This window comes from Chanodichthys erythropterus, chromosome 6 (genome assembly GCF_024489055.1).
Source record: "Chanodichthys erythropterus isolate Z2021 chromosome 6, ASM2448905v1, whole genome shotgun sequence".
NCBI classification, from domain to species: domain Eukaryota; kingdom Metazoa; phylum Chordata; class Actinopteri; order Cypriniformes; family Xenocyprididae; genus Chanodichthys; species Chanodichthys erythropterus.
In genome coordinates this window covers 1487501-1501274 of record NC_090226.1, presented here as the reverse complement: position 1 = coordinate 1501274, position 13774 = coordinate 1487501, and the positions used below count along the sequence as shown (strand labels likewise).

At 33.0% G+C, this 13774-nt stretch overlaps 1 protein-coding gene across 2 annotated transcripts in view; it reads right to left on the bottom strand.

The window, feature by feature from the left end:
- Positions 1-8630: 8630 nt before the first annotated feature.
- Positions 8631-13774, bottom strand: part of acyp2 (acylphosphatase 2, muscle type) — a 13670-nt gene continuing 8526 nt past the window's right edge. For both annotated transcript variants that reach the window (XM_067387049.1, XM_067387050.1), the window contains exons 5-6: positions 9927-10115; positions 8631-8843 (exon numbers count right to left, since the gene is read on the bottom strand). In XM_067387049.1, coding sequence (XP_067243150.1) covers positions 10001-10115 — 115 coding nt within the window. In that variant the 3' untranslated portion in view covers positions 8631-8843; positions 9927-10000. The remainder of the gene's footprint in view (positions 8844-9926; positions 10116-13774) is intronic.

Below are 13774 nucleotides of genomic sequence, written 5' to 3'. Positions count from 1 at the left end.
CCAGCGATTGGGCTGTTTTAACCCAGCGATTGGGTTGTTTTAGCTCAGCGACTGGGTTGTTTTTAGCTCAGCAATTGGGTTGTTTTAGCTCAGCGAATGGGTTGTTTTAACCCAGCGATTGGGCCGTTTTAACTCATCGATTGGGCTGTTTTAGCCCAGTGATTGGGTTGTTTTAGCTCAGCGATTGGGTTGTTTTGGCTCAGCGATTGGGCCGTTTTAACTCATCGATTGGGTTGTTTTAGCTCAGCAATTGGGTTGTTTTAGCTCAGCGATTGGGTTGTTTAAGCCCAGCAAATGGGTTGTTTTAGCTCAGCGACTGGGTTGTTTTAGCCCAGCAATTGGGTTGTTTTAGCTCAGCGATTGGGTTGTTTTAGCTCAGCGAATGGGTTGTTTTAACCCAGCGATTGGGCCGTTTTAACTCATCGATTGGGCTGTTTTAGCCCAGTGATTGGGTTGTTTTAGCTCAGCGATTGGGTTGTTTTGGCTCAGCGATTGGGTTGTTTTGGCTCAGCGATTGGGCCGTTTTAACTCATCGATTGGGTTGTTTTAGCTCAGCAATTGGGTTGTTTTAGCTCAGCGATTGGGTTGTTTAAGCCCAGCAAATGGGTTGTTTTAGCTCAGCGACTGGGTTGTTTTAGCCCAGCAATTGGGTTGTTTTAGCTCAGCGATTGGGTTGTTTTAGCTCAGTGAATGGGTTGTTTTAGCTCAGCAATTGGGTTGTTTTGGCTCAGCGATTGGGTTGTTTTAGCCCAGCAAATGGGTTGTTTTAGCTCAGCGACTGGGTTGTTTTAGCCCAGCAATTGGGTTGTTTTAGCCCAGCAATTGGGTTGTTTTAGCTCAGCGACTGGGTTGTTTTAGCCCAGCAATTGGGTTGTTTTAGCTCAGTGATTGAGTTGTTTTGGCTCAGCGATTGGGTTGTTTTGGCTCAGCGATTGGGTTGTTTTAGCCCAGCAAATGGGTTGTTTTAGCTCAGCGACTGGGTTGTTTTAGCCCAGCGATTGGGTTGTTTTAGCTCAGTGATTGGGTTGTTTTAGCCCAGCAATTGGGTTGTTTTAGCCCAGCAATTGGGTTGTTTTAGCTCAGTGATTGGGTTGTTTTAGCCCAGCAATTGGGTTGTTTTAGCTCAGTGATTGGGTTGTTTTAGCTCAGCGACTGGGTTGTTTTAGCCCAGCGATTGGGTTGTTTTAGCTCAGTGATTGGGTTGTTTTAGCCCAGCAATTGGGTTGTTTTAGCTCAGCGATTGGGTTGTTTTAACCCATTGATTGGGCTGTTGGCCCAACCTGCTGGGTAGTTTTATTTAACTCAACTATTGTTTAAAAATTACTGTATTTTGCTTAAAATGAACCCAAAGTATGTTGGAAATTAACATTTTCATCCTTTTGGATTAGACAGTTTTCACATAAACAAACTAATCAACTTAATGTGATGCATATTTGTCAGTCTATTTACATAGATACTATTTACTATTTACTAATTACAACTATAATTATATTTTCAAAATGCATTCATTCAAAATGCTTTATCAGCATAAATCTGTTCATTGTGAAAACAATTAAATTTATTAAGTTTAAGGTTGAGTAAGTGATTTCTGAGATCAGACTGAGCACCAAAACACACTTGTAGCCAATCAGCAGTAAGGGGCGTGTCCACCCATGCCCGTGTTGCATAGCGTGTTTGTGAATTTGGGGGCGGAGCTATAAAGATAGGGATTTCAAATATCAACAGAGTTTCTTAGAAATCGCTTACTGCACCTTTAAGTATGAACATTATTAAAATATGGCTAGCTGTTGAACAAGTAATATTGAGCAAAAATATATGGATGGAACTGAAACAAATTGGATTGATTGATGATTAACCTGACATTATTGACATTCAGTTTATTAGTGCTATTATAAAAATCTTACCTGTTTCTTCATGTATGTATGACTGACAAATATGCATCAGTTTAAACGTTTGTTTATGTTAAAACTGTAATGCAAAAACATCAATCTTAAATGTAGTCCTTGAGTGACGGACGACACACTGAAATGATTCATTCCTTTAAAAAAGTTATTTCACATATCAGTGGCGGTTCATTTGCGCGAGTCTGTTATCTGTCACTGAAGCACGCTTTCCTCATGCTTAACCTGAGTGTGAATAACTTTAACAGTACTGTCACTTCAAATGGGGTTTTAAGTGCTTTGCAAATTTGTACTGGAACTTGATTAATCTACACTCGTATAATAGCGACACAACAAAATCAATATGAAACTGTCAGAGCAGCTGTTCAATTAAAGACATTAATTAAAGAAGACATATTATTAGTTTGATGTTGTTTTTGTGCTCTACTAGAACAGGTTGATTATTTTCCTCATATTCTCATTGTTGCAGCTCCTCTCTTCCCAGTCTGTCAGTAACGCTCCTGTCTCTATGAAGCCCCGCCTTCTGAAATGCACAATGTGCTCTGATTGGTCGGCTGGAGCAGTGTGTTGTGATTGGTGTTTGGGAAATGTCCCGCCCCTTACCATAACCGGCAGTTTCAACACACCACTAGCTAACTCAACCAGGCCCCGCCCCTTTATTCTGCATATGAATTATCTAAATGAGGATATTGTGACGTGTTCGTTCCCGGAAGAAATGAAGATAATAGTTGACTTCTACAGTATTTTTTTGTATTCCGTCAACTGCTTGGTTACTGACATTCTTTGAATATCATCTTTTGTGTTCAGCAGAAGAGAAAATTATGATAAAATGTTGATTTTTTTGATATATTAAAACAGTCTCACCTTTCCTTGGTAGAGCTGGTCATGTGATCAATCATTCGAGTTTTTCTGATTGGTCAAAGGAACTGAGAGCTGGGACTGCAAAAGCATTAAAAAGCCATGTTTGATAATAGAAGGAGCTGATTTCATATCTACTATCTCACACACACACACACACACACACACCGATTCCTCTGGCCGCGGGTCTGCTGGTCTCTCTCACTCTGACAGGAGCGTCTCTGATTGGCTGGAAATCTCTTCTCTGAGTGCTGGCGTTACTGTGAGCTGCTTTCACAGCTGGAGCCTCTTCAGGACCGTCTGAGCTCCAGTTCAACTAGAGAACGTTAGTCGGGAAAACAGCCAAAAATGATGAGATAATGGATAATCAATTATGATAGAAATATACGTCAAATATACACAGGGTAAAGTCACTTCTGTTCAACAAAAGAAATCTCATTTACATTACTTCATTTGTGAATTTAACTGTGTGTGTGTGTGTGTGTGTGTGAGTGTTTGTGAGTGAGTGTGTAAGTGTGTGTGTCTGTTTGTGACAAACTTTGAGGTGTTGACTACAAATTCATTATTATTATATAATATAATGTAAAGTCACTACTGTAAATACAGTGTAGAGTCACTTCAGTTCACGACAGCACTGAATGAAATCTCACGTAAATAATTTTTAAGCTAATTTATGCTATTTAACATAATATATATAAGCATTAATTGTGACTTTTTACTCCAGTGAATATTATATATAAAATATATAAATCTAAAAATAAAAGGTATATATATATATATATATATATATATATATATATATATATATATATATATATATATATACAGTACAATCCAAAAGTTTGGAACCACTAAGATTTTTAATGTTTTTAAAAGAAGTTTCGTCTGCTCACCAAGGCTACATTTATTTAATTAAAAATACAGTAAAAAACAATTTTTATTACAATTTAAAATAACTGTGTACTATTTAAATATATTTGACAAAGTAATTTATTCCTGTGATCAAAGCTGAATTTTCAGCATCATTACTCCAGTCTTCAGTGTCACATGATCCTTCAGAAATCATTCTAATATGATGATTTGCTGGTCAAGAAACATTTAATGTGTACAATTGTACAAAATATTAGTGTACAATATTTTTTTTCAGGATTATTTGATGAATAGAAAGTTGAAAAGAACAGTGTTTATCTGAAATCTAATCTTTTGTAACATTATAAATGTCTTTACTGCCACTTTTGATTGATTGAATGCATCCTTGCTGAATAAAAGTATTCATTTCTTTAATTTCTTTTCAAAAAAATAAAAATAAAAATTCTTACTGACCCCAAACTTTTGAACGGTAGTGTATAATGCTACAGAAGCTTTGTATTTCAGATAAATGCTGTTCTTTTCAACTTTCTATTCATCAAGGAATCCTGAAAAAAAAGTACACAACTGTTTTCAACATTGAACATAATCATAAATGTTTCTTGAGCAGCAGATCAGCATATTAGAATGATTTCTGAAGGATCATGTGACACTGAAGACTGGAGTAGCGATGCTGAAAATTCAGCTTTGATCACAGGAATAAATTACTTTGTCAAATATATTCAAATAGAAAACAGTTATTTTAAATTGTAATAATATTTCACAATATTACTGTTTTTTTACTGTATTTTTAATTAAATAAATGTAGCCTTGGTGAGCAGACGAAACTTCTTTTAAAAACATTCAAAATCTTAGTGGTTCCAAACTTTTGGACTGTACTGTATATATATATATATGTCTATAATGGCTTTTCAGTTCAATTTTAATAATTAGAAAATAAAAAATAGTTAAACAGCTTACATAAAGGAAAAGGTCACATGATTGATGTGATTGGCTGTGGACTCAGATCCTCATGTGACAGTTTCGATCAGAATATTTCAGCATAAACAGTGTTTGCACCTGTTCAGTGTGTGTGTTCTCCATGTGAGCCACGGGCTCGTTCAGGAACCTCACATTAGTCCTGATGAATCCGCCATGCTGTGGATGCGGGACGTTGCGGGTCTCGGGCTCCTGCGGGGCTCTTACGGGATATTTATGGTTCTGATAGACTCTGAGCGGATCGAGACGCTCCGGCACCGTTTCATCAAAGATCCTGAAGGTGTTTGAACTGCAGATGTAGAGGAGAGAGAGTTAAAACACTAGAGCTTCAGGACACAGTAGAGTTACAGTAACACATACTCACTGGAAACACTCCCAAACCTTCTTTTTTCGAGGCAGACATATTTCTGCATTATGGTACGTTTGCTTTTCCATTGAATTCAGGATAAAGAGGGTTCAGAGCTGTTGGCGACCAGTTGCCATGCAACAGTGACGATACGAAATCTGACACCCACTCAAGAGGCTGCTACTATAAAACAGACAATAGTGCAGAGAAAGAACACAAAATAACAGATATTATGTAATCTGTTTATATAAGAGAGTAGGTCTGCTCTGCTAGCTTAAAAATACTATATTTATTTGGAAATGTTCTCATGGTTATACCATTGTGTGTGTCTGTGTGTTTTTAACAAAGCATACAAAGTATGTTTTTGAAAAAGTCTCTTACTAAAGCTGCATTTATTTGATCAAAAATACAGTAAAAATTGTGAAATAGTTTTACAATGTTAAATATCTGTTTTCTATGTGAATATATTGTAAAGTGTAATTTATATCCTGTGATCAATGCTGAATTTCCAGTGTCTTCAGTGTCACATGATCCTTCAGAAATCATTCTAATATGATGATTTACTGCTTCATATTTTTGCTACATTTTTTTCAGGATTTTTTTGACTAATAGACAGTACAGCATTTATTTGAAATATTTATTTTTGTAACAATACTGTAACTTTTGATCAATTTAGAGTGTAACTGCTAAATAAAAGTATTAATTTAACCCTTGTGCGTTCTTCGTTTGGGGTGTACACTCAGGGTCTCCAGAGACCCCAAGCAACAAAATGTAATTTTGTAACAAAATAATTGTTTTTTTGTTTTGTTTTTTTAAACAAATGTATTTTTACTCTGTTTATTAATGTTTTTACTCCACATTTGTGCAGTTTTTAGAGGATTGATCATATTTTCTAAATTTATATAAATAAATTAAAAAATATTTTTATAATAGGTTTTTTATACAAAAACAGCTTAAATTTACATTTCTAACTTTAATTCATGGAGATAACATGGATAATTTGACATGATTTAGTGTGAAATTTTTGCCCATCTTTTGGAAAATGCAGTTTTAAAACTAAAAAATGATAAAACTAATTAAAAAAATGAACAACTAATAAAAAGATAACTTTTACCAGTAGATGCTGCAGAGCTGCAGAGTATTTTCAGATTCATTTTCAGTTGGATTCATATCTAAATATTATGAAATCACAATCATGACAATAAAAATTACTTTTTGTCAAAGTTTAGTATTTTTTGTACTGAAAAAAAATCAGTTTTTCAATATTGTTACATTATGATGAGACCCCGCTTAAAAATTGGACAAAATTCATCCTCAAAATTAACATTATTGAAAAACTTTTTTTTTCATAACAAAAAAAAAAAAAGCTAAACATTGACAAAATTATTGTTATAATTGTGATTTCATAATATTTAGATATGAATCCAAATGAAAAAACTTGTGAAAAGATGTCTTTCAGTCGGTCAAACAGCACATACTGGAGCTCTGCTGCCATCTACTGGTAAAAGTGATCATTATTTTACTTTTAAAACTGCATTTTCCAAAAGATGTTATCCCCATGTATGAAAGTTAGAAATGTGGGTCTTTTATTAAGTGAATTTTACATATATGCTGTTTTTTTATAAAAACCTATTTTTAAAAAAATATATATTTATTTATATCCTCCAAAAATTGCACAAATGTGGAGTAAAAACATTAATAAACAGAGTAAAATTACATTTGTTTTTTAAAAAAAAAAAAAAAAAAAAAATAAAAATATATATATATATATATATATATATATATATATATATATATATATATATATATATATATATATATATATATATATATATATTATTTTGTTACAATGGGGTCTCTGGAGACCCCAAATACACTGAGTGTGACTTTATTTTTACACTAACATAAAACAAGATATCACTAATTTTTTTATTTGTAGATCTAGAAAGTGTCGACCACTGTACAAAGTTTCATGCCATTTGGACAAAGATAACTATCTTTTAAATTTTAGTAAACGTTGTTTGGTGTCCAAAAGACCCCAAAGACCCTACAAGGGTTAAAAAAAATCATAATGACATCAAAATTTTGAACAGTAATGTAACTTCAAGTACTACATATATCAATATAAATTTAATATAATGCATATGAATAAGGTAACCATCCAGTACTATGGAAAATATCAAAATACCATGATGTCTGTCATCATTGTACTGTGCAACTGTGCAGTACTTTTTAATTACAGTCAAATGTTTCCACTTTTTATTATTTTTCATTTGTTCAATTATGACAAAAATAGATGGTTTTGTTGAAAATAAAGTCCATCTTTGCATTACTCCTGAAGTGAGCTGAACATGTGTATTCCAGAATCACAGTTTTTCCACTAAAAAAAACCTCAGTGGAAATCTGAAAACAAGTTCAAACCAGTTCTTTCACCGCTTCCTCTCTGTAATGTGGTTAAACACTCATTAAATGGGGATGTAAATAGATGCACAAATACATTCAAATATTCATTATTTATCTATTTGCACGTTTATATATATATATATAGGCCAAAAAAAAAAAAAAACATTTGATGCTTAATCCAACACAATTCCTTTCAATCACTTAATCCATGAGACTACATAAATGCTAAAACTAGGATTATATATAATTCTTACTGTTAAAAAGAAGCATTCACATTCACAAACAACACAGAAGCATTGTGTCTAGAAGTTAAAAGGGAAAGTCAGATTAAATGTTTAGCAGGTCAACTTTAAATATGTTAAAAGACCTCGGACAAACACGCTTACAGACGGATGGTCAGGAAACCCTGATCCAATCAATCAAACCCCGAGTCCATTAAAACACTGATGACCGCTGCAATCCAACTCCACTTCGAATACAGTAATACTGTGAAATATTATTATAGTTTAAAATAACTGAATATATAGCAAAGTGTAATTTATTCCTGTGATCAAAGCTGAATTTTCCAGTCTTCAGTGTCACATGATCCTTCAGAAATCATTCTAATATGATGATTTGCTGCTCAAGAAACATTTATGATTATTATCAGTGTTGAAAACTGTTTATATGTTTGTGGAAACTGATACATTTTATTTTTCAGGATTCTTTGTTGAATAGAATGTTCAAAAGAACAGCAGTTATTTGAAATAGAAACATTTTGTAACATTCTAAATGTCACTTTTGATCAATTTAATGGAACTCCACAATCAAATTCCACGTTTTATACAATGTTCCACTAATGTTTCAATGACATTCAGGCATTTTTAGCATCACTTAAGTTTCCATATACTTGTTGGTCTCAGTGAATCATGGGAAAGTGTTTCTCGAGCTCACTTGCTTCTGGGAAACACAGAGCGATCCCAAACAAAGAGCCCGGCACATTCCATCAGAGGCCCGGATCTGGGCTCTCTGGAGTCTGACGGATATTGCGATTTCATACAGACTCAGAAGTGATGGCAGCAAACTGTTCCTAGATCAGGCTGAGAGCGGACCGTCTATTCAAAGACACACTAACCCTCGTTAAGCCTCTGATCTAATCTTGCAACTGTCAGCTAAGAGGATTCCAGCCTCCCTAACCGGCCCACATGCAGATTTGCTGAAGTGAAGCATGCTGGGAGAAAAAGGACACCCTGGGGACTCTGTATTTGTGTCTCTGGGGCAACATGTACAATCCGGGAGAGGCTTTAAGCTTGATTCTAAAGACATTATGATGTTAACGATAACTCCAAGTGCATTTGTGACGGACAGAAGCTGACGCTGCACAAAAGCGTCACACGCTGAATTCTGACAGACGCCACCTTAAGAGAGCTCTGTGAGGGCGGCCAGGTTTTCCATGGAAACAGAACCACCGGATGCCGTGATTGGTCGATTATGCATAAAGTGAAGATCTCCTGAAAGAGGATAATGTTTGTAGTATCAGAGGATGACTAATATTCATATCAGCCCGTCATACTCATTTAATAAGTGTAGAATTTGCAATAAAACAGTCTGTTCAATGTTTTGGTGTATTGATAGAGGTTTATTAGTCTGATAAAACCTTACATCAAAACAGCTGTTTTTAATGTGGACATATATATATATATATATATATATATATATATAACTCTATGGAATAATTTGAAAGAAGTCTCTTCTGCTCACCAAGGCTGCATTTATTTGATCAAAAATACAGTAAAAATTGTGGAATATTTTTACAGTATAAAACAGCTGTTTTCTATGTGAACATATTGTAAAATATAATTTATATCCAGTGATCAAAGCTGAATTTTCAGCATCATTACTCCAGTCTTCAGTGTCACATGATCCTTCAGAAATCATTCTGATATGATGATTTGATGCTCAAAAAACATTTATGATTATTATCAAGGTTAAAAACAGATTCATACTTTTGTGTGAAACTGTGAAACATTTTATTTTTCAGGATTTTTTGATTAATAGCATTTATTTGAAAATGAATATTTTGTAACATTATAAATGTCTTTACTGTCACTTTTGATCAATGTAATGCATCCTTGATAAATAAAAGTATTATTTTTTTCAAAATTTTGAATGGTAGCATATTAGAATGATTTCTGAAGGATCATGTGATACTGAAGACTGGAGTAATGATGCTGAAAATTCAGCTTTGATCACTGGAATAAATTACATTTTACTATATATTCACATAGAAAACAGTTATTTAAAATTATAATAATATTTTACAATTTTTACTGTATTTTTCATCAAATAAAGAAGAGACTTGAATTCTTTCAAAAGCATTAAAAAAATCTTAAAACATATAATATTTTATAAGATAAAAATCCATTTCATATTGTTTTAATACTTGTAGAATGTTGAGTTTGAATAGATGGATCACATAAATCAGATTGGCAATTCTTAAGTTTGTGCTTTACTTTGAGGAAGTTACATAAGATCCACCAATTTATTAATATTTACAACCCTATATATGCTAATAAATATAAACAGCAAATTACAATGATGGAGTTACGGTTTTGTTCTTCTTCATCTACCAACTATCAGAGTTTGTTGTCTGCCGGCGCCGTGTGATTCAGTAGCGAGTGCCAAATCCACGAATCTCCAGTTTAGAGATGTCTCTTTCGTTGGTGAACTCAGCGCGGTGGATTCGAGAGCTGGGACTGCCCACCTTACTGAGCCAGTACTTCCTGTAGATGACACACAGAGAGACAAAACATGTTTGGTCATTTTAATGGTAAAGGACTGTAAAAAACCAACCTGTTCATTGGTTAACAGCAAGTTACCTTAATATATATGGTAAAAAAATGGAAGATCTAACAGGATATTTATGTAATTTTACAGTTAAATGTGCAGATTCAGGAAGTAAATACAAACAAAAAACATAAACTGACATTCCCACAATTCCCTACGGGACACGTTACATTTGATGGTATTTTGTTTCAATAATTATGTTTCTTGCTTCATTCATGTACATTAGGGTTTTATGTTACATTTTATGTTGTTAAATGAATATTTATTGATTTATTTAGTGCCATGATGGTGGTTTGTATTTGTATGACACTGTTTCAGCTTGTGCAAGAGCGACTTGTGATAAACTGGGGGTTATCAGCATATTATACAAGTGCAAAACTAAGATGGAATATTAACATAATTAAGTAATGAAATATACAGTTTTTTACTGTATATTTAAAGTTCATTCCTGTAAAATCTAAAATGTTTCTACTCACCAAAAAGGTTCTATATAAGGAGAAATGTCTCAAATTGTTGCATAACACTTAAGGTTATTTCTTTTTTTTTTTTCTAGTGACAAACTGTTTACGAATTGCTTCATTCATAAAATGTATTAATTCATTAATTGTAATTGATTTTGAACAGTACATATAAACCTTTAAAGACAGCTCTACTGTGAGCTATGAGGTTTTTAATTCATTATTTCAGCTTATTTTTGAATAACAACAGCGGAATTCCTGGTGAAAAACTACATTTCCCATGATGCTGTACAGAAAATCCCACCAATCAGGGAGTCGAAAAAACAACACGTGCCAAAATTGCTCTTTAGCTCCGCCCACTGCATGAAACACCACAAACGAGTCAAAACTGCATTGAGTTGATCTCTCTACGTTCTCAAAATACTGAAATGTTTATAATTAACTGATTAATTAAGCATTAGTGATGAACACCTGCTGTTAACAAGCAGAATCTGCTGAGATCTTGAGAGGTTTAATGTCTTCTTTCATCTTCAGTTGATTTCATCTAAGGCTGTGCCTGAAGTCAGTTGTAGTTCTTTTGTTTCTCTTTTCTACAGTGATTCTGCTTGTTAACAGTAGGCGTTCATCAATAATATATACATATAATATACCATATATATACATATATACATACATGTACATTAGTAAATGAGTAGTTTTATATTTCCCCATATTTTTAATTCGATTATGCTGTTTGCAATTTGCTTCATGGGATTGTAGTTCTTTCCCTCACTAAAGCTGTTAAGTGTTTTTGTCCAATTTCCAAAAACTTTTTTTTGCTTCAAATCAAAGTTTGTAGTGTTGTGATTCTCCTCGTAGATGATTAGATCAGTTCGTGGCTTATAACTCTTTAACAAAGACTGATGAATGGAAATGAATGGAAAAAATACTTCCGGAAATAGTCCTGCTAAAAAAGGGGGCGGGGACTGTTGCGCTCCATAGGCATCATGTTTACACAAAACATGTTTATGCAAACATGGAGACATGAGGAGAGGTGTCGGTCAATAAATGTAAAAAGTAACTTCCATTACTCATTTGAAAAAGTAACTTTACTAGTTACTTGTAAAAGTAATCTGATTATGTAACTCGCATTACTTGACAGAACCCTTCAAAGTTCCTTATAGAAGCTTTTCTCGAGTGTAATTTTCACAGTTACAACTGCCAGAAATATTACGGGTTTATTTTTTACAATGTAGGTTTGGAACGACAAGAAATAGCGGCGTAAAGGAAACACTAACAAAACTCCACCAGGAGGATAAACAGCCTCCATTTTCTTTCTCTTTCTCTTTCTCAAAAACAAGGGCGAGGTGCACACACACACACACACACACACACACACACACAGCATCTCTCGTGCAGTGCTCCTCAGAGGGCTCTAAATGCATTATTCTCCCCTGTGGGCCGCAGCGCTGATCTCATATTGGATAAGAGAGTGTGCGGTCAGACCATCTGCATGGCTGCCCAATATTCAGCTCCATAATGGGCCTGCCAGGAAGAGGAGGAGCCGGTGTCAAAGAGAACAGGCACAATCTCTACAGCAACAGCACAGGAACGGCCCCTGTGATACAGCCCAGCTGTACAGATTGTGGGAATGACGGATTACAGACGGATCCGGGTTATTCTGGGGTTATCAGCCATTACGGCTTCGGTTTGTTTTGTTTTGGACCTGAAAGCCTCGAGTTTCATCAGGGTGTGGTTCACTCAATACTGAGGAAATCCAACCCTGAAAAAGAGGAAAAGACACTTTTATATGAATAGGCGTCACATTACTGTTTTAAAAGCAATAAAAGCACATGTCACATGTTGATTCGTTTAGACTGGTGGATAAACTACACCGAGGAAACTCTTTTCATAAAGAAATTGGTAGTTAATTTCACAAATAATTTACAAAGAAACCACAATAATGTCAATCTTTTGATAATATGTTGATAATTCAATTAAAACTTTTTTATTTAAAAGATTTAACCAAAATTATGTTTTTTTAGGACCCAAAAAAATACCTTCACTGTTAATTAATGGAAAATACATTATAATAATTTAATTTAATAATTAAAAATTAATCATTTCAATATATAAACATTATATATATATATATATATATCTATATATAAATATATATATATATATATTTATATATATATATATATATATAATTTATAATCATTGAATGGCCTCTTCTGTGTTTTCATATATACAGTAGGTGATACAGAACTCTTTAAACTCAGATTAACTTTCCGTCATTCTCACGATTTTCTGCTCTTCTGAAACACTCTCACTCTCTGTCACAAACACAGCTGTTCTCTGAATATATAAACACTTTTGTAGTGTTCATTGTGTTATAAAGGAAAGGAGTTTCCCCTGGTGAGGAAGCCAGATAACATTGATACACTGTAATAGGAAGGAATTTCTTCATACAGATTCGCATTTCCATTAACCTCAGTCTAACAATCCGCCGGACGCTCTCACTTGCTCCGGTGAAGCACCAGGAACACGATGCTACTTTGATACCAAAACACCAGCTACAAGTATCACTAGATCAAAAATAAATAAATAAATAATAATAATATATATAACACATATCTAAAAATAAATAATAAATAATAATAAAAATAGAGAAAAATATAACACTAATATTATACTCTTTTTATTATATATGTGTGTGTATGTGTGCATAAAAAAACAATTATTAAAAAATAATAATTAAATTATAATACAAAATATTTGAATATATAAACTATAGCCTATTAATAATAAAATAATAAATAAAAATATAATATTTATATAATATTTTTATATATTTTATTATCATATATATATATATATATATATATATATATATATATATATATATATATATATATATATATATATATGTTAAGACAATATATAATAATAAAATATTATATTGCAGATTCACTCCGAATAACTCATATTTTATAATAAATAATATTGTATTAAAAATAATATAATTTTACAATGTTTACATTTAAATTATAATTATATTTGTATTCTAATAAATTAGATTATAAAAAAAAGTTAGAAACAATGGTATAAAACAATTAATAATTAATATAAAAATATAATATTAAATACTCAAA